Below are 25,300 nucleotides of genomic sequence, written 5' to 3'. Positions count from 1 at the left end.
ATCCATGTAGCAATTATAGGACTTCAGTTTCAATAGAAAGTGTCCTTTTCTAGTGAAACCATTATTTATTTTAATTTATATTTAATTTCCTGATCTGTGGTGTCTCTAAATACCTGTGACATTTGGCCCCATACAGATATATTCTAGCAAGAGTTCATCTTATGTAAGCTATTTGCTGAATAGCAAGGGGCAGCTGATAGAAGAGAAGTTTTAAATGTCTCTTGGTTGGTGTGACCAGTCAAACCTTTCCATGACATGGGGGAAAAAGGCTAATTGCATTTCAAATTTTTAATTAAAAATAGGACTGATTTTTTTTAAATCATCGTTTGACCTCTAACTCATCTCTACAGTTTTATTTGTTATTTCTAGTGGGAATCTAATGTTTAAAAATGAAATGGAACAGTACTAGTTTTCACAATTGGAGAGGAGAATTTGAGCTTTTGAAATATGTTCTCAAATAGAAATTTCTGTTCTCAAACTTCCTTTTAGAGCAACTTTGCATAAAATCTTTCTTTCTAACATTGGTCTCAGTGGGGCATGCATTTGTTTGTTGGTCATGTAACCATTTCTTCAGAGAGGCTTGGTCAACCAGGGAAGTTGCTGATCCCTGTGGTGAAAGGACTTTGCTTTCTCCTGGCAACTTTCATCCCTCTGTTTCCTCATCACTTCCTTTTCCTCTTTTTCCGTGTGTGTGTGTGTGTGTGTGTGTGTGTGTGTGTGTGTGTGTGTGTGTGTGTTATGTTGTGTATCTGTGTGTAGGCTCTACATTGCAGGAGAGGGGGAAGAAGGCACCTTCCCTGTACTTAGTAAACATTTATTTCAGAGAAGAGTCTACTTGCAGAATGAGCCGCATAGACGTTCCTGCTTAATCTGATGCTCTTATACAATTAAAGGATTTGCTGGGCGCTCAGCTGTAATCTTAGCACTGCTGAATTGTGTACGGACACTGCAGGAAACGGCTCTGTTCCACAGAGCCAGACCACAATGGAGCCCCGTGTGCACTGGTACATGGACAATTAAGTTTTAACAACAAAATTAGCCGAACAACTGGATGCTCTGGAAGCTGAGATCCCCCAACTTGGTCTTTTTTTCTTCCCCCCACCAGGAGTTATCCTGTGTACTGCTGGAAAGCTCAGCAGCCAGTATTGTCTCAGTGTTCCGAGGGGCTGTACAGACAGCAACTTCTTCCAGATTAATTGTTCAGGATGTATTACACCTAGTGAAAAAATGACTGGTAAAATACCGTTGAGTAAATCTCAAAATTACTGTTAAAGTGCTGCTGAGTAATTCTCCATTCTCTCAAAGAATTAATTGCCTCTTAATGTTTGCTTCTAGTTACAAGGGCTGATTTTACAGGACTTTGTCTAAAATGTATCATTTCTGCAAATTGCCTTTGGTACTTTGTAGGTTTTTAAAAACTGTTTCTTAACAGTGTTTATGTTTCCTTTTATTTGTGCTTCATGGGGAAGAGTGAAGTTTTGTTTCGTTTTGTTCTCTTTTGATTGAAAGAAAAGTAACTTCCAAGATTGAAAAAGCAATTTCAGATACTGGGATAAACGCACAAACTTCACTGGAAATATACTTTATCATGTCATGGAAGTATATGACGGTATAAGACAACAGACAGAATTACTTGTGACTCCTGCTTTAAAGGCTGATGTATAAAATGCAGCAAATTGAAAGGAAAACTTAAAATACATATATGTATGAAAATGCATGTTGGGCACAGCTCATTTTAAAGGAACCAGTGTTAGCTCTGGTGATTTCTGTGAAAGACTGTGTCTTTTAACATATTTCTTGTAAATAATACTCAGTTTTTAAATACCTGGAATCTAAATGAATTTTCATAGGGACTAAAACCTGTGCAAAATTATAAAACAAACAAACACAGTATAAAACCAACCCAGCAGCCAAAGAAAAGTGTCACACATTACAAAAAGTGTTTTGTAACGAGTTCATGGGTTGCCTCAATGGCTCTACCAATGAGAGCTGTCCAGGTTCAGAACCTATCGGTTGTCTTCTGCTAGCTGGCATCAGCAGAATAAACAAACCAACTCAGCCTTGAAGAGACCACTGCATGGCAGTTAAAAAAAACTAAAGGAAATTTTGCTGAATGTGGCACAGAGTCTTTGTATTGTTACCTGTGACAAATGGAACTCCGGTTAATCAGGAGGCAAGTAACACTCTCTATACTTTAAAAGTAAATCTGTCTTCCTACAAGTAAAAAGCAGAGTCAAATTGACAGAATGACACAGTCCTTGAGAAAAAATACAGATTTGAGAAAGTATACAAAGCCAAAAATATTGAGCTTTGTTCTACCTCCAGTTACACAAGTGTGAGACCTGACAGTAATTAGAAGTGTTCAGCTTATGTTTAGAACATAATGTTTTTGAAGTTTTGAACCAGTGCATGAAAAGCTCTGAAAAACAAGAGTTTCTGAAACAATGAACATTAGCTTCGGCAACTCCACTTCCGTTCACTGCTCTGCTGTGTGCAGGGATTGGAAGGAGGGGAAAAAGCAAGGCTTATTTTTACACTAGGGAAATAAAAACTGACTTCCTCTTTGGAGTTTTCCCAGAAAACTACTTTATAAAGACAAATTTAAATCTTTCCATTTTCCATCCTTGAAGGTGGTAAATATGATTGTGGTTTTATCCGTTTTTATTGTAAATGAAACAGAGTTCAGACCGGCCACTGTACGTCATGTGTTGGATGGCTGCCACGGACTAATGCAGACGTCCCACTGGGAGACCAGAGAAGCGCTACACTGTGATTCACCAGATTGTGTTAAATAGTCCAGCTGTTGTGATTTGAAAGATAGTTACCTCAGAAGTGAAATAGAAATGAACTTGGCATTTATGCCTCAAACCATTTTTATACTGTTTGGCAATCAGCTTTTCAGAGGTAGCATTTTATAAAATAACTCTCACCGCTTAAAGGTTTCATTCACTGTAATGTTCAAAATGTCCCACCTTTATATTATCAGTAAAATTAAGCTTGAGCGATATTCAGAATTTGCATGAAATAAGCATTCCCCCCCTTCATTTCCTGAGCTTTGATTGTATTCAATTGAGCTCAGAACCGTGTCGATTAGGGGCTCTTTGGGGCATTAGTTAATTTGAATTGCAGCCGAAATGTTAGCTAGAATGTTGTTGAATATAATTGGGATGTGGAAAGTTGATTTTGAAAGGAATTTCATTGAATGCAAACAATGACGGGCTTGGAGGGAGGGGCATAGAATGCTTCTCTTCTGTCTCCCGTGACTTGGTCAGAGAAATCACTGAATCCCTTTACCAAGTTCAGCTTTGGTGGAGCTGTTTGCAACAGTTCTGATCTCCTCACACCAGTATGGTGTGGAGTCAGATCTTTCCTTTCACCAGCTGCCAGAGCCCCTTGTGCTCGCTCTCCTAGAGTCGGGAGGACAGCGGCTGTCAGTCATAATAGAGCTGCAGATTAAGATCTTGAATCCTAGCTTTTCCTTGTTTTTGTTTTTGTTTTTTTCTGTTTTCTTTGTTTTTGTTTTTGTTTTTGTCTTGGAACAACTGTTGAACGTGTGATCCAGAATGATCCACAAATAAGGTCGATGAAAAAGAAGAGAAATCCTGGCTAAGATCCTGCAGTTTGGGCCCCAAGACGACTGATAACAGGCTCTATTCAAGCAGATGGGTCACTCGCTTGCTCTCCTGGAGTAGGCATCTGACTAGAGAGGGACAGACCGACCCCATATCTTCCTCACCTTCTGTGGCCCAGCAGTCTTGCTTTACCGATTCTGCTCCTCAGGAGAAATGCTGCCGTGACTCTTTAGGAGTATGAACTTTAGCTGCTTATTTGTAGCCCATATCTGTTGCTGCTGCATTGAAGTTTAGAAAGTGGACAGAGCAACAGTGGTCTGCAACCCCTGTGGACTGCTGCTTGAGCTTTTGGGATTTGAGCTTTTGAGAAGCCTCAGGTTCAGACCTCTAGACCCTGGCTGGGCTCTCAGTGCTGTTCCTGAAGGACTTTGTAATAGTTGCTTTTTGTGTTGCTGAGATAAAATCCTCTAAGGGAGAAAGGACTAATTCTGGCTCGGTCAGTCCATCGTGGTAGGGAGGATGTGGCTGGAGGCTGGGACAGCTATTCACATTGCATCCACAATTAAGAAGCAGAGGACAATGAATGCTACAGATCAGCTCTTTCTCCTTTTTATTCATTTCAGGAGATGAGCCCAGGGAATGGTGCCACCCGCATTCAGGTCCTCCCACCTCAATTACCTAGTCTATGTAATTCCTCACGGGCATACTTCTTGTCTCCTAAGTGATTCTTAATCCTGTCAAGTTAACCATCAATGACTTCATGGGAATTGAGACAGAAAGTTGCCCAGGAAGGAAGGCTTCTCATTCTAGCAGGACTTTGAGCAGCTCCCCCAGGGAGCCAAGAAAGGACCTAGAGATACCAAACCAGGAAGAACTACAGACTGTAGCTTGAGGAGTGGACTTTGTCCTTGCCGATCTGAAAGTGGAGACAATGGAAATAAGCTAGTAAAAATGCCCACAATTACCCTGTGGCACCAATGTTGTATTTGGAAAATAGCTCAGGGCTAAGGAGGAGGCAGGAAGGAGGCAGCTCAGACTCTCGCACTGGCCAGGCTCTCTCTCTCTCTACACACAGCACCATCTCCATCTATAAAAGGGCAGTTTGGATGGATGCCCATTATCAACCCTTTCTATCTTGCCCTGGGGTTCCCAGGCAGTACTGCTGTGCCTAGTACCTACTGTGCCTAGTTTAGTGAAAGTCAACCATTCTCAGGCTGGGATTCTCAGGCTGGCCAGCAAGTGACTTCTCAGGTTACACTGCAGATAAGCAGCTTGCTTGAGGACAGATAAACAGTGGCAGAGATAGTTCCAAAAACAGTATCAACCCAGTAGTCCACGGTTTCTAAGTTTTCAGCTCAGCCTGTGTGTTGCTGCCACAGGATCCTGAGAGCAGTTCCTGGAAATGTCTAATCCCCAGCTGATGAAGACAGCTTTTGCTAGGAGTTGTTAACCATGCTTCGCCTGCAGATTCACGGGCATGAAAACAGTAGTTCACAGGAGCAACCAAGGTTGGTATGGACTGACGGTAGATGCTCACTCCAAATGGCAGAATGAGACACGCACTTGTGCATGCTTCCAGCAGACTGGCTGGCTGACAGCAGTAGACTTACAAGCAAGCTGGTGAAGCTAACTGGACTTGACCTGCAGACTTACATGGCTTTTACCTAAACCTGAGCTAAGCAGCAGCTTTACCTGCTGGAATCCTCTACTTGTTTGTTTCCAGTTTCTAGTTGGCTATGAGAGAAATGTGAATGAGTATACAAGGCAGAAGTGAGAAAGTAATCTTTTAAAAGCATTTTTTTAAACCCCAAGAAAGTTCATGTATAACAGGCTCTGGGATAGCTTATGAAGGGCATAATGTGCTAACTCACCTAGCTGGCATGTGGCAGTGGCTGGCCTATGGATCCATTCTGCAGTTCCTCTCAGCTTCTCCAGCTTGCCCACCTCCCAGCTCTGATGCATGTGCAGTTCCAAGTGATAGGGCTCAGCTTGTCTTGCAGGGCTGGTGCATCAGCCTGATTGGCCTTTGTCAGAGAAAGTTGCACTTCTAGTTTGTCTTTGATCTCTGCCATTTTACAGCTGTCTTGCCTTTTAGCTGCCAGGACACCTAACTTCATGCATAGAGATGGCAGACTCCCACAGACTATACCTGATAGTGTCCTCTGCTGCCCAGGGTCTAATTTCTGTAACAGCTCTTATCAGTGGCTTTGCTTTTGTGATAATGAACTATAAGATGTTGTCTGGACCAGAGAAAGCCAGAACAGGTAATTCCAAAGAAATGGCACCCCAACCCATCTCTAGGACACAGTAGCAGGAGTTTTGAGAAATATTTCATTGGCTGAGGTAGAAGAACAATGCCATCATGGTCTCTGTTCTCTCCATTCCTGGAGGATCTCCTTCCTTCCACTACTCGCAAGGAAGACAATGCTATGTGGCAGTCATGTAGTATGATGGCCAAGCCATGTCCTTAATATGGTCTGACATCTAGAGAATGACTCGACTCTCAAGCATTTGGATGGAGCTCATGGTGATAACCGTGGTCTTTTGGGTTCAGGCTTTAGTGCCTTGCAGGTCATGCAGGCCACCTTCCATAACAGATGGTTTGTTCTGTTTCCATGTATAGAAGAGACCTCCAGGTCTACTCTTACCAAAGCTTTCGATCTGGGTCTTCTCTAGTTATTGTTTACTCTACACATGATTTACAATAGATGCTGGGGATAGATTTTTAGACAAAACTAAACAGTCCCTGCCCCATACGTTATCAGAGACAAATAAGTAACATTTAGCTGTGGTAAGTTCCGAAAGGGAGAAGCACTAATGTGAAAGTAGCTCAGAAAATCTGACCTGCAAGAGGTCAGGGCAGTGAGCAGATGCTAAGCAGTAGCTCTCCATCATACATCAGGTGGGCCTGTAGTGTCCTGCCTGGCTCATGGCTCTCTGGAATGAAGAAGTCTTTTCCTGGAACTGGCCAGGAGGACCAGAGTAGTCTTGAGAATGTTAGTGCTGCCACATCCCTCTAGGCAAGCTCTGCGGCCCAGAACCTGCCCAGAGCAGGTGCTGACCATTACTTCTGAGAGGACTCGGGGCCCACAGCCTGACCCATGGCAAGAGCATGTTTGAGGGACACCTGTGTTCCCACAAGGAAATGTCACCTGTGTGGCATGAAAAAACGGTAGCTTCTTGTATCAGAAGGGAGGCAACTTCTGAGGGAAAGGAAACAGCTTCTAAAATTCTGTAAGAAACTTCTCAAGAACCATGTTCTCCTGATTACAGAGGTTTCTGGTCACTTGGTGTTGGAGCTTATTCCTTGAGCTCTCCCATCAGCCCTTTTCTCTGCCTACCTCCTGAGGTCAGGATTCCCTCCTGGGTGGTAATGGCTGTGGTGGGCACAGCTGGCTGCCACTCTCATCTATCTGTCCATCACTGAGCCAGGGTGATCCCCAACCCTCTCCATGCAGCCTCTTCACAGCTAAGCTGCAAACAGCTGTCCTGGGGGCCAGAGGGAGTGGGGGACTGGCTTGGTTCCTTCTAGCTGAACGAGGGAGGTAGGACAGAGCTGGCGTGGGCAGTGTTTGGGAATGCACAGTGGAGCTGTGTATTTCCTGAGAGGAGTATGCGATTACACAGGTAGGTGCAGTTGGCTTTTTACTACTTCCGTAGTTAATCGCTCTGACTTTTCCTGCTTTCTCTTTTCTGGCCTTCTGATCCTATGATGTAATCTGATAGCTGCTGCTTCCTTTTTTTTACTTAAGCCTTGCATCTCAAAGACTACCATGCTTTGCATGTTGGTTAGACTTTGAACTTTTGTTGTTATTTTCCTGAGTCCAGGAATCTGAAAGTCCTTGTTTTCTCTGTTTAGTTATTTTTCTATTTAACTCTCTTCTTATAGGCCTCCCAGTAAAGGTGGATACAGGAGAAAATGTGTGGGCAGTGAAAAGCAAGCTGAGCCAGTTGTAGTTTTAGATCCTGTTTCCACACATGGACCCCAAACCAAAGACCAGGCTGCTGAAAAAGACCCCACTCAGTGCAAGGAGGAAGGAGGTGAAATGCAACCGGAACACAAAGAAAATGGCGGTGGAAAAACGGCGGCAGAGATGGACAGTTCCCACTGCTGACCTGAAACCAGAGGCGGCATGTTTGCAAGTCCTTGTCAGTAAGCACATGGCTCATTTGGGTGTACTGTCAAGGGCTGTTGGCTATTCCTTCGTTCTGGCCACACACTTCTTTGCTGGTATCACTTTGTAAGTAGCAATTATAAACATAAGTAAGCTGTTTAGCAAAATGCATCTTCTGGGTAGTTTTTGTTCTTTATAGGGGTAAGGGTCCTTTCTATATAAAGTATGACTTCCTTGAGAAGGTGGCAGGAGACTCATATGTTGATGTCTTTGTAGGGAATGTGCATACTACTCTTCAAATTTAGGCATGTTGGAATTCAAGGTGGTTGCCAATAATTGGATAAACAGAGACCGCTGGACTTAAAAATGATCTTAAAAATGCACCCTTTTATCCAAGCCTTCTATGTGCAGCCCTAGCACCAGGGAGACTGAGGCAGGAGGATCGCTTGAGCCTGGACTTCAGTTTGGGTCACATTGCAAGACCCCATCTGAAGAAATGAAGTCACCAAAGGAGCCTCTGTCTGGGTCTGGTCTTTGGATGGGGAACTGAAGCAGCCTGGAAGTCAATGGCTCCATCTTGTAGGGTGCGCTGAGACATCTGCGGCAGAACTCCAGAGGTGGCATCAAGCTCCAAGGTCTCTTAGGTCTGAGTTGATTACAGTTAACTGCTTTGCTGAAAAACATGCCCCCATATTCCAAGGCTTGCCAAGGACATCAGGGGTGACGCTCCATCCGTAGAACAGAGAGCTAAAATGGAAGTCCAAACCTTGAATTTAAAAGGAACACCTTGTAAACCATATCTTCTGTTCCTCAAGTTAACTGTGTTTTCCCACACACTCTCCTAGCACAAAGACCATATTTTACTCCAGTTTTTATACACAGTGAAGATAAGTGACAAGCACATTTTTTTTTTCTTCACTGTCGTTCTATATTACATGGGTCTTTTGTTTTGTTTTGTTTTGTTTTTTAGAGGAAATTAAGTGGTAGTTTCTAAAAATATAATGTTTCAGACTACCACAGTGAATAAATAGAAATGTAATCAGGGATTTTAAAAAAAAAAAAACTTATGCAGGTTTTCAAAGTTGATTGTTTCAAATCGGTGTTTATTTAAAATAAGTGGTAATGTACTTGAATGCACTTTTTATGGTAATGATTCAGTAATGGTAATTTTACTATTAAAGAGAGTGAAAGGCTTAGTTTTGTTAGCATGACTCAGCATGCAGCTGTCAGGTGGTTTGCACCTGAGGGCAAAAGAAAATGATAGTAACAGTTGCTGTAGTTGTGTCCTGTTGTGTTTTTGCACGTGTGCTGCTAGCATAGGCTTGAGGCAGTGGGGGCAGGTGAGAACACTTCCTCAATTTGGAGACAATTCTTTTTATGTAGGTTCATTAGGCCTGACTGTTTCCATGTTCCCTGTCAGTTTACTCATGGGAAATTAAAACGTGATTTTTTTTTTCTGACTGTGTGTTTCCATAACTGAATGATATGCTAACTGCAAGTGGGTTAATTTGTTGAGATGGGTTCTGTTATGCTGTGATGTGTACTCTTCTCAAACACAACATATTAAAAGAGACACACAACAGCCTCTCATGAAGGGTCAGTTGTGGTTCTTGACATGTTGAAATTCTCCAGCCTAGAGGGACACTTTAATAGAATTCTGCTTCTTACATGCCAGGCAAACTTTCTGCTACCCCCTCCCTTCCCAGCAGCAGACCAAGCCAGTCTTGGCGCTCTCCAGAAGAGTGATGTGAGCGGGTAGCCCCAGGAATCTTCCTGAGATAGCTCGCTTTGAGCAGCTCTCTTCCATGCTTCTTGAGTCTGCCGCCAGGTTGCCACTGTGGGTCTTAGGCAGTCTAGGAATATAAAAACAGGCATGCTACGTTTCTATACTATTCCATCACACATGGACAGAATAATGTGGTTGAAAAGCAGCCTCATTTCCAGCAGAAGTTAACCATTAGGTGAGGCGTGCTGGCTGGGCCAGGTGTTTGTCTGTACCTGCTGTTTTGATAGCATCTTTGCCTTTCATACTTTTGAAAATATGCTTTCCTTCCCAGTGACCACAAAGCCTTGCAAACTACTGTGATACATGGGTATTTGTTGTAGACTTTTGCTCACTCTTTCCCTACAGTTTTTCTATTTTCACCTCAGCTTTAAGGTTCTGCCCTTTGCCAGGGTGGCTGTTTGCAAAACAGGTGGTGTATTGTATCTTCAAGGTAAGCTCTTGGGTGTGTGCACAGAAAGGCTTCTTCGACACATTCAACTCATATGGTCTTCCAGTTGGGAGGGACCACACATCTCTCTTTTCTCTAGCAGGACATTTATTCTGTTTTGAAGATATGGATTAGGTCTCTGCTGTAGCTCTCGACTACTTCCAATACTCATATAGCCACAGTGGGGCAGGAAGGCATGCAGGCCCCTTGTGCTATTTAGTGAAGGAAGATGTCTCTCTCCTCTGCTGGGAGAGTAAGAACTTTATTTAAATGTCTGAAGCCTTTACATCTGAGCAAGGCCCACACAAACTCCCATCATAGACATTAGTTTTCCAGCCTGTGGCATCTGCTTGATGGGAGTCACCAGGGCTTCTAGCACCCAGACTGGGTTGGTCTGAGTAAAAGGTGATAGCGGTGGTGGTGGTGGTGGTAGTGTGTGTGTGTGTGTGTGTGGGGGGGGGGTGTTATGGCTTTGCCAAGCAAGTAACTCCTTCCTTACTTTCATGAGCAGTAAGAAGGTTGTTGCATAGGGAAGTTGTTGACTGTGGGTCATCTTTCCAGACCACTTTAGGTTGCGTGTTGGGCAAATGATAGATTGTATTACAGTCTTAAACTCATCCTGGTGCTTCTGCAAAGGCCCACTATGTTCAATCACTTCCAACAGTTGTGGAGGATGGGTAACCCATTTGTCACTGTTACACAAGCCCTGGAATGGCTTCATTTCCCAGCTCCCAGTCATTTTTAATCTAGGCTATGACTAATTCCTTTTTTTTTTTTTAAGGCAAATAACGGACTCACTTATTCAATAAAACTAACTTCTTTCATCTCCTTATAACACTATTATGTATTTTATAAGCAAGGGAAGGAAGGAGGGAGGGAGCATGTGAATAAGAAAATTAACAAATAATAGAGACTGTGCTTAGCCCTCTAAGAAAGTCCCTAGCCATTGGTGCACAGTCCTTGAGCAAGGCTAATGTGAGCAGAGTGCATTCTGGGCTGACATTAAGGTACTGACCCTGTCATTTATTTTGCTCTGGTTTCATTGATTAGAATTATCTCCATTGCATGGTATACTCATATCAGGAGGGGGACACGGACAACTGCTAGCACCAGGCAAACTTCTTGTCTTATCCGTCGTGACTTTAAAACGGATTTTCCTTTCAGTCTCTTCTGCCCCACTGTTGGTCGTTAAGTGTCAGGAGAGACGGTGGCCACCACAGACTGTGACACATTGCCCCAAGCTTGGAGTGATGCTAACCAGGTCCCCGTGCCATGCTCCAAAGAGCCTCACTGAGCCAGTCTCAAATCATGGTGCTGAGGGGAGGAGGCTGGTTCTCCCGTGAGGACATGATGTTCCCTTGGCCCTTCTCTTCAAAACAGACTATTTAACTGAAATAATTCTGCTACAGGCCAGGACACTACAATTTTATGCAGTCTTTAGTTACAGACAGCCCTTGTAATAACCCACCTAACAAAGAACACGATAATGTAAAGGGGTTGGCCACTATTCTTTCCGTATTTGAATATTTACTTTGGTGCTCTCTGCTAAAAGCCCAGCACTGACTCACAAAAGAGGCGCATCTGTCAACATGGATTTGTCATCGTTTTTAACCACTTGCTGCTCGCTTCTTCGTGCTGCGGTATAAATAAGAGAGTCAGAACATTCATTTACAAGTGTGCTGATTAAGTTATGCCCACCTTTGTGCCAAAGTGATCTAAGAAGAAAATAATACAAGAATGACAGTGCCGACAACAGACGAGGAGGGATGGGCGAACGGCAGCCAGTATAGGAAGCTAATTCAAAGTGTTGCTACAGACGCGGGCAGTTGCTACAGCCCTGTGGTGCTGCCCTGTAGTGCTTGGTGTTTGTGCCTGGCCATGAAAACCATCTGAGGGTAGCAGAGATCCTAACAGAATCAATGGATGTCTGTGGGGCACTGGGGGCTATTCAGGGAAATTGTCTTTTGGTTCTAGACGTGTTCTGATTTGTGAGGGGTAAGGTGCATGACTGAGTATGGGCCTGGCATCAGAATGGATTAGCCTCTAATGAAGTTAGGTCATGACCTTCAGAAGCAGATGGTAGAGCCTGTGTCACCATGGCAATGTGTTGGCTGTAAAATAAAGCTTTCGGAACGTCACATAAAACCATCCGAGAGATATTTTATCCAACAGTGAGACCAAAAGAATAAAAAGAATGCATGAGTTGGTGGCGTGAAGAGTCGAGCCAGTGTGGAGACACCCTTCACACCACAGACATGGACAACACTTGCAGTATTGGTACTCTCGGAGTCCAGCCCAAGGAGGCTCATAGCTTAGCCGATTCCTCCACAACTTCTGTAGGGAAGATGGAGTCCAGGGGCCCAAGAGTGTCCTCGGCAATAGCCTCTGGGGTCTTTTCAGCGTCCTCTTGAAAGGAAGAAAAAGTGTGTTCTTCACTGGAACCTATTTTAAAAAATAAATAAAATTTACAGTCCTGACCAGTAGGTAGTATTGATTCTGGTGTTATGTCTCCAGGATTAAAGCTCTTCCTTCACCAGACCCATCCAGAACAGATCCTGACTCTCAGAACAGCCCATCCCTTGCTCTGTTCTGTTTCTGTTACACCTACCGTGACACTCAGGGCACTGATTTTCACCAGCAAAGGCCAGCCCTGCACATGAATACAAAGGAGCCACCCCAAAGGAAACGATGACCAGACATGCGCAGACATGACCATCCCAGGCAGAAACATACATATCAGCAACCATACTTTAGTGGCTGACATTTTGCCAAGATTGCCTCCTCAAAAATGGGAGTGAAGCTATTTATTTTGCTAATTTGGGCTGTTCTTGGTGTTTGTCTAACAGCTTTAGAGAAATTCTCACTAATCGGCCTAATCCATTCCAGAATGCCAGGGGCACTGGCCTAGCACCTAAGAAGGGGTTGGGCCTCCAGTCTCCCAGGGTTCTTTTTGATGTTCTGAAGCAGCTGAGGTTCTTGAGAACGGGGAATAGGAGAGGTCTCTGAAGGCCCCACAAGTCAGAATGACAAAAGGTAAGAAGATATTAAACACAATATGATTTAGCCTATGGGGTGGAGGGCAAACCATTGTATCACTCAGTAAACAACACAGACTAACTTTGGACTGCCTTTAAAAGTGAGTATACAGCAAGCGTCTGTCCAACGGGGACACAAGAAGCTCCCCATGCAGATTTCTGAAGTTTGGGTTTCATAAGCAATTGGTTCCTTTCTTGGAGGACCTTTACCTCTCTGTGGTACCATACCCAGGTCAACATGCTGCCTATGTGTGGGAAGTGAGACAAGTTGTTTCCAGAAGGAACACATCTGCCTTTCACTTCCAGGGGCTGTGTAGAGAAACCTTAGGAATAATTTGGGCCATAACAAAAGGCAGGCTTGGAGATTCCAATCAATTAATTCTATTGAAAAGCACCAAGCAGCCTATTCAGCATGGAGAAGGTGGTGAGAGTCTTAAGCGGTCAGGTAAATAGATAATCCATTAAGCCAACAATGGACATTGTGGCGAGTGCTATCCTGCTCCTGTCAGCTCTGATTTACAGTCTTTGGATTGTCCTGCCCTCCTGCTGAGGGACTTCTATTCCCTCCCTTCCAATCTTTGTTCCCTTATTCATGGCCAAGGGAAAACAAAGCAGGAAAGCAGCACATACCCCATGTTCCACTCTGGATGAGTTCTTCCTCTATAGCCAGAAGGCGGTTGTATTTGGTCACCCGTTCACCCCGAGAAAGACCCCCCAACTTGATAAACCGGGCACCGAGTCCAACAGCCTAAAGTGGGGGAAAACAACTTATTTAAACAGAAGAGTTTGGGTTTTAAGCAGTCCTCTGATGAGAAAGGAACTGCTGCAGGATCGGGGATGGGGGATGAGTGGGTGGGGGGCATTTCTCTTCATCTTTATGGAAGTAAAGTGGCCTGCTGGCAAGCTGAGCACTGAAGGGCAAACAGATGGTGTGCCTGACAGTCCATCAGGCACTTTACTAGTCCTGAGAGTGCGCCGATTTCATGGGAGCACGGCCTGGCCTTTCGCACCCATCTTAGAGGGAAGATTGCAAGTGTACACCCCAGTCATTTTATACTGTGCCCGTAATTTTCCCTGGACTTCAATTTTGCCTCTTTTAAAAAGTTCAAAGATTAGCGCTTTGCAAAAGGGAGCTGTCTGGGAGGAAGCAAGTCTATTTCATAAAAGGTTACTCGACTTTCTCCACCAAAGACTGCATTTCCCTGAAATACTAATTCATCATAAAAGCGGTGTTTTGGCAATTCTGCAATTGACCATCCTTTTGCACTTACCAGATCGACAAGGCTGTCATCAGAGGACTCTGCTTCCATGGTCCCAAAGACGGCGAGCTGCTTCTTACCTGCAAGAGCAGCTCCCGTCAGTCATGAGTGGCTTACAAGGACTCTGATCAAAATCACAAGTTTCCTAGAGATTCCAAAGTTTCTGGGGATGAACCAAGCTATCTAACACGTGAGCATTCTCACCCAAGCATCTACATTTTTATCGCCCTGGCTTTATCTGTTTGGCTCTTTTTCAGTGCTATTAAAAAAACAAAAAGGAGGGCAAAGGAGACGCTCCATGGGTAAAAGCACTTGCTTCACAAGCATGGGGACCTGAGTATGAATCCCTGGGGCCCCTGTAAAAGCTGCATACAATACCACTGACGGCTGTAATCCCACAGGAACACCAGTACTTCCACAGGGAAAGGAGGAACTCAGGAAGCTCCCAGGATAGCCAGCCTGGCCTGTGCAGTGGGACAGTGACAAGAGGCTGTCTCAAACAAGGTGGACTGAGAGGACCAGTACCTGAGGCTGTCCTCTGACCTCCACATATACGCGTGCACTCACACGCACACGTGAGCATGCATATGAAACCACAAAGGCATAAATTTAAGATACATTGACTATAAGATACAGTATTATTACTACTAAAAGGATGGGGGGGGGCGTGCTCAAATCAGATCAACTTTTAAAGGTCATAGCTATGACATTCAATTCCACTGCTGTCCAGTGAAGAAAAATGTGCTTCAAGGACATGGGCTACGGGGTCCTTCCTTGGTACAGCAACTTCCTCAACTCACCCTGCGGGAGTTTACTCAAAGGAATGCTTTTCTGGAGTTCTATAGTGACAGAGTTTGTCTTTTTCAGGCAGGAAGCTTTCCAACCAGCACCTCCTAGCCAGTTTTGCCAGCCCACCTTCTGGCACCTGCCCCATGCCCTGGCTGCCAGGCTGGCTCTGAGCCCTGCTCCACGTCTGAGACTGTCTAGCTCACACCCCTGATGATGTTATCTCTGTGTCAGGGACTGTGTGTAAGTGTACAGGCCAGCTGTGACCTCGCTGGAATTACACTGCATTGGGGATATCAGCCTTTAACCACACAAGTCTTCACAGGTATCACCACAGAGAGGAAATACAGGTAGGTATTGCTATGATGAAAGTCCAGAGCAGAACCATTAGGGGTCAGCAGGTCAGGTATGGTGTAAACATCAGCACAAGTTCATTTAAGTCAAAACTTGAAGAATGAGGAAGAGTTGACCAAGTGAATGGCAAGGCAAAGCATTTTAGACAAAGGAATAGCATGTCCTGACTTTGAAAAATATGGAACTGAAAATGAGCAAGTATGGGCAAGTGGGATCACTGAGGGCCGAGAGAGTGTTTAACCTTTGCAAACCTCAATTTCCATCAGGAAAATGGAGAGGGCAATGTGTACTACGACTTTTGCTGTGAGGGTTCACCCTGACGCTGAAATGGCTGCCCTGGTACTACACAGCTGCTCTCCCTGGTGCCCCAAATCTACCAGCAATGACCCCTTGGTTCCACAAGTCATCCTCGGATCCTGTTCTGGGACCCTGCTCCTTCCAGACTCGTGCTAGGGGCCGCATCCAGGTGCCTTCCTGATGCTACATGGCGTTGTCACCCTGCAGGTAGCTTCCCAGTACTGCCTTCAGTGAGCCTCCTTCATGCTCCAGGTCCCTGTGCTGACAGGAAAACTGCTTCTCTTAAATGGGATCTTCCTGCCATTTCCTGTTGAGATAGACCAATTCCCCTCTAAGGGTGATCTAGCTCCAAATTCCGCCCAATCCCAGACTTGCCCATGCCAGTGTAAAGCAAAATGGCCCCGGGAGGTCTGGGTATATTACAGGCAATTAAGTTTCAGTCAAGTTAACTGCCACATCCTTACCCTGGGCTGTGCCTACCTGGAAGATTGGAAGCTCACCCTTCCCACATATAATCTCCTGGATTCATGGAGGAAATGAATCTATTATTAAATTGTGTGTGTCCATGTGGGTGCATGTGTATGTATACCCAAGCATACATACATGTGTATATGCATTTGGAGGTCACAGGACAGCAGGATCTCTCATTAGCTTAGAACTTCACCAAACAGGCTGGGTTAACCAGCCAGCATGTCCAGGGACCCCTGTCTCTAGTTCCATCACACCATCATTGGGATTATAAACATGCACTTGACTTTTTACATGGCTTCTGGGGATTGAACTCAGGTCCTCATGCTTATGCGCAAACACACTGGTCGTGATGTGGAGGTTAAGTTCACAGGGCTTTATCCACCCTCCTGCTCCCTCATGGTGCCTGGTGCCTCACCTTTATGAATGTCAAGCTGTTTCCTTGAGCCAGAGGACTGCACTGTCTCTGGTGAGCTAGCCAAGGTACCAGGTATTTCCCAGAGCAGAATGTAAAGCTTTAGGCCTGTTCTTTAGCAGGAAGGGCTGGGTATCCCTTCTGAGTCTCTGATATTCCTCTGCACCCCAAAGCCACAGACTAAAGCAAGTAGATGGGTGTGCTAGGGTGGTTCTGCCCTCTGTTAGGGGCAGAAAGCCCTCCCTGCTGTGAAGTCACTAGCAGTTGTGATCAGTAAAGGATCTGACCTTGTGGACTAAGGCTGCCGCAGAACATCATGGTGCCAGGTGCTAAGCTGCACTCAATCCCCCACCAATGGCTGAACTTTCTTTGCTTTTAAGATTTAATCCTTGCTTTTTATTAACGTGGACATACTGTGTGGGTTTGGCTCCTTGCGTAACCAAGCCATTACGGGTCTCTCAGATCAATATTTTACTCACTGTCGATAAGATGGGTTATTTCCACCAAGTCAGACATTGTGGTTTGGTTTGTATGGTTTATGATCAGCCCGTGGGATTTGGGGGTGCTGATATTTCTGTGCTCTAGGAGTTTAGCGACGCTTCTGGAAGCAGCCCCTGCAATTATGTAGCACCTGGAAGCAAGGGCATTATAGATGCTGTCCCACTGTTCAGCGTCCTAGGTAAATATTTAAGAGTTGATCATTATAATGCATTGAATGCCATCACAAGAGAACAGCAGTAACAGCATTACAATCAAATCATACACTTTTTCTGGAACACATAAAATATTTTCCTTCACATCTGTGCCCTAAGGATTTCTGTGCCACTGTCATACAAATTAGCAAGCTTCATGGAGAGAAGCTTCAAGTAATTTAATTTGAGCCTGAAGATCTTGTGGAGAAAAAACAAAAAACACAAACAACCAAAACATTAGTGTCTGAAGTATTATCCCCACACTGCCTATGGAGTTGAGGCCCAGCTACCACCATCCATTGTTTTGTCCACAGTGCAGCTAAACACTGGCTGGTTAGAAGATTCTTCAGTTATTTCCATGAAACAAACAAAAACTTGAAAGACAGCCATCTTTATTTGTTAAGACTATTTTAGTAATAGTCAATTAATAATTATTAACTGTTAATAGTCAATAACAAGATGGTGACACCATTGTGTGACATGAAATATTTAATTAGATGTATGTTTATGCATATACCTACATGCACATAAAGTTATCTGGCCACTGGACCAGACTTCAAGAAGCCAGCCCATATTTGCTGACTATGTGGGTGGGTCCTCTCACATTATCAGAGATGTGGTCAGTCTCAGGACCATCATTACAAGGCCCAGCGAGGCCCTGAGTTCAGCTGTATTTTCTGAGTTCTGTAAGTACTCTAGGCTGTGAGAGGGGAGCCCTGAAACTCCAAATTAGATCTAGCTTTCCTGTTGTCTGGAATCTAATTAGTTGTCTCAGAGGATATCTGTTTAATACACAGATGGTTCTCCAATTCATAAAATCATGAAGTTCAATTTGGACATGGTCTCCTATGGCCTTTAGATGACCCTTGGCAGGGTTTTCATCTGAATGCACTCTGAAACCTCAGGATCTCAAACCTTCTCAGAATACAGCCGTGCTACTTGTATGCATACATAGTAACTGGCCTTCACCTGAGGAATATCTGGCTTTATAAAAGTCCTGTTTCCATGAGCACATGGAAATGATATATGATTAACCTATCGAAGCGCTGGCTGGCACAGCAGGGCCAGCTTCCATCAGTCAGGCTGCTTGTAAATACACAGGTACTCCTGAAGGGCTTGCGAACGGCTCCTTTCATTTCACAGATGGGCATGCTCCTAGGTAACTGTGCTTCTGCTATTCATTTGCTTGGTAAGTGACTTTTCATAAATGCCAAAACAAAGCAGCCCAGCCCAGCCCAAATTACAACAGGTTCCCAGCAACAGAAGTCCAGAAGAATGGGTTTTGTATTCTGCTTCATTATAAAATGTGGAAGGTGAGACTCCTTACTTTATCACATGTAAAATCTATGTTGTAAAACAGAAACGGTGGACCCTGCTTACCTCCTTCCTGAAAGGATCAATTAGGGCAATAATGGAAGGATACTTGTTGATCAGATCCACGTACAGGTCCACCATCTCAGCGATGCTTTTGTATGTGCCCGCCATCACTTCATACTTTCCTTTACTCTGGTGTGTGTAAGGAAGACGGTGAAAGGTAAAGGCTGGGTTCTCTGGATGGCGCAGGCAGGCGTCGTTCAAAGTCTTTCATAGCAATGATTACACACTAGTTCTCTTCGAGGCACATTCTGCTGCGAAACCTATGCACTGGCACTTTTTAATTCTCTCATAGATTGTACCCTGACCACAGTTTCCCCTTCCCCTCCCCTGTACTTTAAATTTCATAGTTTTTAACTTGGGGAAGGCAAGTAAGTCACCGTTGCTCTGGATGCCCCAGAGAGCTCTTCCCACAGACTTTGGATGAAGCCTTCTGCACAAAAAAAAACATCAGGTACAGGGTGGGAGGAGAACAGCCTTCTATTTAGGGTTATGACATAGTAGTGCAGGCCTCTAGCTGCCTGGGTGGGTGGACATTAACACAAATCCACGAAGTGCCACAGGGAGCAGCAGTGCAGCCCTGCCCACTCTGGAACCCACTGTCTTTCAAACTGCAGGGAACAAGTCACTTGTTTGCCTTCCTGTAAACATAAATGAACTCTGAAATCAGGGCAAAGCTTTTGCAGACTAACACCCAAGAGGAGCGGCAAGTGGTCCGGGAAAGGTGGCTCTTCCTCAAGTAGCCCGCCACTTGCTCTGGAAGGGGAGAGTCATTCTGATGCAAGCCTACTCATTTGATTTCTGCAAACACTCGTGGCATTACGTATGGAAGTAAACGGGGTTGAAGGATCCAGTTTAGTCCTGTAAGACAAAGCAGCTCGCTTCCAAGTTTGTGACCCGGGGTGGCACCAGGGATGCTTAAGTTAGGGAGGGAGGGTGGATGAGGAAGTGGGCGGTTTGCTTTGCTAATACCTTCCTGCTGTTCCAGCTAATAGAATGGACTCTACTGGAACTAAGCAGGTTCCTAAGAAGTCTACAGTTAAAAGGATTTTCTACCTTTTCACATTAAAAAGCAGCAAGAAGTTTTAGTGTCTATACTGAGAAGCTTAAAAATTCTATCTTGTCGGTGAAGAAATGCTAATGACTTTGAACTAACATTATTGTAAGAATTATCTGATATCAAGCTAATACATTTTACTGAATATAAGCAATAAATACTCATTCTAGCTAGCACTAGCAGTCAGTATATTCATAGTTCTGGGTATACGTTGCTGATGAAAACATGCAATTATTTTTCTTAATGGTATGCCTAGGAACCAATCATTACATGAAGAATAGGAAATTACCTTAAACATCCCTTTATGTGCTTGGTTTCCTTAGAGAGTAAAATAACTTCTAGAAATCAGCCAAAACTTAGGGTTCCTCTATACTGTTCAAAATTTGTAGTGAAAGAATCACAGTTAAGTGGAATCCTACTTGCCATGTCTCCTGAACAGAGACATTAATTACCAAGTTGGCACAAGTGTGCTTGCTTCGATATGACAGGCATTTGTAAAACTGAGAACCAGCATTGGAACATCTGAGGATAGGAAGTATGTGCAAGTGTGTAAAATAGGAAACTGACTAGATTTCCTAATGCACGGATTCCCAGGCATAGAGGTGAACTGCTGCTGTAGCCTGGGGCTGGGGGTGGGGGGCAGCTTTCATTTCCTTCTAAAATATCTCTCTGTAGGTGAAGTGATTACCAGGTGACAGTCCAGGTGGGGGACAATACTGTATTTAGTTGGAATAAAACCATATTCCTCATAAACTTAATAACTTGGGGATGTGGCTCAGTGGTAGAATGCTTGCCTAGCATGTGTGAAGCAGGGTTCGATTTCATGCTCTTTCATGCTTGACAGATTCAGCATTTACCAACCAAATGATTTATACTCACAAAACATACCCAATTAAAAATTAAATTATTTCCCAACAGCTTTCAGGATTATACTATAAATCATGCTATGAAATAGGTCCCTAAGAAGTCCAAAAATGAAGGGATTTTAATACGTTTTTCACTTTTAAAGCCTTCATTTCATATGTCCATTTTAATTGCAAGATTTCTATGTATGATCATGATATTTCATGTTACCTTTAAAAATTAATAGTGCATTATTTTCTAGTCATTACCTAATTTGGCTTTCTCAATTCCGTTTTTTAATTATGCATCTACAATAGCATCTGTTCAGAAAATATTCAGGTAAGTTCTAATTTGAAAATCATGTCCTGCAAACAAGGAGGCTGCTCTGGAAACTCACATAGTCCATCAACTCATGTGCAGCGCAGTTGATGGCCAGGTGCAGGCTCATTCCCAGCTCTATCCCCAGGTTCGAGCAGATCCCCTGAATCAGAAGCAGTGGCTGCTCTATGGTGTCATAGTTAACGGTTAGACAGCCAAGGTGAGACATCTTGCCAGTGATTGGCTGCTGCAAGATCAAAAGAGAACGATTCAAGTCACCATAGTGTGTTAAGGTTCTTGGAACGCCCTGTAACAGACATGGATTTTAACTGGACATGGGTCTCCAGAAACCTGTTCCTTCCATGTTTGATGACGTCTACTTCTAAACCACCCCACCCCAAACCCTGGTCTGAGCCTTTAATCCCTAACACCATCTGCTTTTCTTTCTTCGGTGAGCCTAACTACTCTTCCTGACCAGCTCTGCCCTTGTTCATTGGGCTAACCTGAGCCACCAATCACCAGGCTATCCCTGTAAATATCCATGGATCTCTACCTTGGTTAGTCCTCCTCTTCCAAACCACTTTCTTATGTTCAGGTTTCTTCTAGGTGAGTATCACTGTTAGTTTTTGTTGTGTTTTGTTTTGTTTTTCTTAGTACTAGTACCAACTCATCTGAGTTGTTCTCTGACCTCCATGAGTATGAACACTGCCTTTTTCTTTCTCCCTCTGTTAGTGACACTATGAGTATCTAGACTATCCTAAGCCACTCCATTCTTTATAGAGACAGGATTCCATTCAGTCCCAGTAGTCACAAAGGCTACCTCTCCATCTTAAGATTTCAGTTAATGCCAGGCGTTGATGGTGCACGCCTTTTATCCTAGTACTCAGGAGGCAGAGGCAGGAGGATCTCTGAGTTTGAGACCAGCCTGGTCTACAGAGTGAGTCCCAGGACAGCCAGGGCTACATAGAGAAACCCTGTCTCAAAAGACAAAACAAAACAAAAAAAGGAAAAGGAAAAAAAAAAAAAAAAAGATTTCAGCAGCGGATGATCTCTCCAGGAAACTTGCAGCCAGGAAGAGGAAGACTGAGGCCCCAGGTCTATCTACAATAGCACTCTTGGAGTAAAGTCTCCACTTCTTTGACTTAGTCCTGGTCTTGGGGAAAAAATACTAAGAGGGGGTGGAGTGGGGGGAGGAAGCAGGACACATACAGTGCCCGAAGGAGGTGGAGAACACATGCTTACCTGACCTCTTTTGCCTGCATCATGCCCCTTTTTGGTCTCTGGTTTTGGAGGTGGGGGCTATGAGATGAGAAAATGAAGAAAAATTTATCACTTGGTATTTTCAGACATCCCTGTGGCAGCAAGCAGAGCTATTGGCCCTGAGGCTGGCTATTCTTAGGAGAGTGGTCTTCTATACCGTGAATCTCACTCCCATTCACATGCATGCGAAGTCAGCTACCCAGACACAGAGATCATTCCAGAAAAGTTCTTCAAGTCCCTCAATCTCAAGTCCGTCTTTAGTTCATCCTCTTGTGTCCTTACCCCACTGTACATTGGTCCTCAAAGCATACACAGATCACGTTAGGAACTCCTGGTGTGTTCACACACTCCTGGGCAGGAGTATAGCAAATCCTCTCCTGACCTTCAGAACTACTACCTGCCACTGTGGGATTTGCTTTCACAGGCCCAATATTTTCAGAGTAAAATCAAGGTGTATTTGATTTTTGGAGAGAGTCAAAGGTCATGAAATACTTTATAAATCCGAAATGATGATCTTAGCAAAGAGTCAGTGTCTCAGGAACTAAAATGGATTGTCCAATACCTTGGAAGATAGATCCACTGCCAGTGAACAATGTATGCACTTGAATCATAGGTAGCTTCAACTGCTAACTTGATACAAACCCAGAGTCACCTGGAGGACCAACCCTCAACTGAAGAACTGTCCAAGTTAGACCTGGCATGTGGCCACGTCTGTGAGGCATTTTCTTTTTCTTTTTTCATTTCTTCCCTTCTTTCTTTCTTTCTTTTTTGCTTTTTGACTTTCTGAGATAGGGTTTCTCTGTAAAATAGCCCTGGCTGTCCTGGAATTCACTTGAACTCAGAGATCCGCCTGCCTCTGCCTCCCAAGTGCTAGGATTAAAGGTGTGCACCACCACAGCCTGGCTGTAAGGCTTTTCTTAATTGTTAATTGATATAGGAGAGCCCAGCTTAGTGTGTGCTGGCATCCATAGGCTGCTCCCCTAGACCCCCTTTTCTAACATGTCTTTTAGACCCCTCCCATTAGGATAATCAGCCCCCTCATACCTGGGAACCCCCTTTTCTTTTTCCTAGTCCTTCCTGGCATCTAGTCCTCCCTCTCAAGGTGTACCTCCTCTCCTTCCCACTCCATCATGACCATACTGTCTGGATTTGTACACAGTGACCTGCACCCCCACCCCCTTTATAATTTAAACAGACCCAGCATTGTTGGTTCTATTTAATGGACCCAAGATAATGTTAGCGATTTTAAAGTGATGAAATGTACTTTTCACTTTTTAAAGTGATGATGTATGCAAACCATGACAGAAAGAAAGACAGCCGAACAATCCCGAGGAAGCAAGCCAGTAAGCAAGGCCCCTCCATATTTTCTGTTCCAGGTTCCTCCCCTGACATTCCTCAGTGGTGGACTGGTACCTGGAAGTAGTAGCCAAATAACCCTTTCCTCCCAGGTTGCTTTTTTGGTCATGGTGTTGATGCGACACAAGGAAGTGAGGCTAGGACACCTTGGTTTGGATGGAAAACCTGAAGCAAACAAATGCATTCTCCAGAGCAACAATAGCAATAGTGATTTAATCCCGAAATGAAGTACGAGTGTCAGTAATTACCACAAGCTCCCTTTACATACCGTCTCCATCACTCTGTTAACTTGTTTCTGAATTTCCAGAAGCAAATCCATACCCTGTAAGCAGAACAGCCATGGTGTACAACTTCAGTCTGCAGATTTTAAACATAAGACTCATAGTCTGATGGCCAGTGTTTACTGAGACTGTTCATGGACCCCTTACTGAGGACTGCCAGTTAGGGGATGATGTGGTCTACACAATGAGAAGAGCAAATGTTCATCTCCGACCCCCACTGGCTTGAATGTGAGCAACAGGCTCTCTGCCTTGGTATCTTCATTGTGAAAACTGACTAACTATTCTTTATCATCGTCTCTTGGCAAAGCTGGACAACATCACAATCATGTCACAGGTCACCAAAGAAGCCTGGCTAAATTAGTTTGAATCCCCTGTTACCTAAGAAGTAGAGCACTAGGTCTGGAGAGATGGCTTATCTGGAAAAGCACTCTTTTTTTGTTGTTGTTTTTTGCTGGGGACATGGGCTCAGTTCCCAGCATCCACAGGACAACTAACAACTGTAATTCCCATTGCAGAGAATCCAACACCCTCTTATGGCCTCTTCAGGCACTGTATAGACAGGGTGCACAGACATAAATGCAGGCAAAACAACCATACACATAAAATAAAAATAAATACACCTTTACAAGGAGGAAGAGAAGGAAGTATGGTCTGGTTGTGAGGACATCTGCACATGAAGATGAAAGGTGGCATGCAGAGTCATGGGGCCCAAATAGCACAGTGACCATAACTAAGAGGGGATCCTAGCAACAGGATCTGAATATGACCTGACAGATAATCTGACAGCTGGAATGTCACAGGCAAACTCTAGTCACCTGGAAATGTAAACTGTAAGGTAATGATAATTTTGTTTAAAAGGGATCCTTTTTCACAGAGAAAGCAAGTGAAATTTTCATGAAGTGTATTTTCACTAACTTAGGAAAACTTCACTTACTGCAGAAGGGGTGGAGGGAACTTCCTCTGCTTTTTTTGAAAGCATTCACCATAGCATGAACCTTAGGTAGTTATTTCTAACAGCTAATTGATAGAGGACTCAAGGGAACATACTGACCCTCAGAGCCCTAAAGGGCAATGTAGACATCACCAGCACAACCCTGAGAAGTGCAGCTCTGACACAGGATGTGTTCACCTCACAAATAAGCACGGAACACCCATGGGTTGCTGGGAAGCACAGGCTTCTGTTACAGCCAATAAGTAAAGGTATTCTCTGTACTCTCAAATGACACCTTCCGTAAGACCTTGCTCCTTGCTCCTAAGAGGGTCTGTTTCCTTCTGAAAATACAGTTTCACACATTTAATTCACTTTCCTTTGGTCTACACTAAAATTCACCAGTGATGGAGTCTATCTGGGGTGTGGGTGGGCAGGAAAACTGTCTTAGCTGATGTCAGGTACTTGTTTAGTTGTTAATCCAGGATGGGGTATACAAATCACTTCTTTCATTAAGTTTAGCTTCCCAGGTGATGACTTCCCACAGCTGAGTACAGATCCCATCAGCAAAGGCATAGTGAGCATCGACGGCAGCTCCTGAAATGTCAGGAAAGCAAGGGACAGTGAGAATGGCACTTCTCTGGCACTGCCACATTCCAGGCTCCATGCAGTGATGG

The 25,300-nt window shown here is 44.2% G+C and overlaps 2 protein-coding genes across 6 annotated transcripts in view; one reads left to right on the top strand and one right to left on the bottom strand.

Annotated features, from left to right (window-relative positions):
* The window catches only part of Shtn1 (shootin 1), a 100,778-nt gene extending 91,501 nt beyond the window's left edge, over positions 1-9,277 (top strand). For 2 of the 5 annotated variants that reach the window (XR_004943668.1, XR_004943669.1), the window contains 2 exons: positions 4,952-5,080; positions 7,462-7,523. Coding sequence is in view for 3 of the 5 variants with exons in the window: in XM_036173907.1 (XP_036029800.1) it covers positions 7,462-7,687 (226 nt within the window). In the remaining 2 variants the exon portion in view is untranslated. Of the gene's footprint in view, positions 1-4,951; positions 5,081-7,461 lie in introns of those variants that run through there. The other 3 variants (XM_036173907.1, XM_036173928.1, XM_036173917.1) reach the window with 3 other exon arrangements.
* A 2,018-nt stretch (positions 9,278-11,295) lies between these two features.
* Eno4 (enolase 4) overlaps positions 11,296-25,300 on the bottom strand; it is a 32,281-nt gene continuing 18,276 nt past the window's right edge. Inside the window, exons 6-14 of the mRNA XM_036173939.1 lie at positions 25,089-25,220; positions 23,683-23,736; positions 22,041-22,097; positions 20,878-21,045; positions 18,587-18,712; positions 16,994-17,189; positions 14,207-14,274; positions 13,566-13,683; positions 11,296-12,342 (exon numbers count right to left, since the gene is read on the bottom strand). Coding sequence (XP_036029832.1) covers positions 12,206-12,342; positions 13,566-13,683; positions 14,207-14,274; positions 16,994-17,189; positions 18,587-18,712; positions 20,878-21,045; positions 22,041-22,097; positions 23,683-23,736; positions 25,089-25,220 — 1,056 coding nt within the window. The 3' untranslated portion in view covers positions 11,296-12,205. The remainder of the gene's footprint in view (positions 12,343-13,565; positions 13,684-14,206; positions 14,275-16,993; positions 17,190-18,586; positions 18,713-20,877; positions 21,046-22,040; positions 22,098-23,682; positions 23,737-25,088; positions 25,221-25,300) is intronic.

Source organism: Onychomys torridus, chromosome 1 (assembly GCF_903995425.1).
Source record: "Onychomys torridus chromosome 1, mOncTor1.1, whole genome shotgun sequence".
NCBI lineage: Eukaryota > Metazoa > Chordata > Mammalia > Rodentia > Cricetidae > Onychomys > Onychomys torridus.
This window is presented reverse-complemented; position numbering and strand designations above follow the sequence as displayed.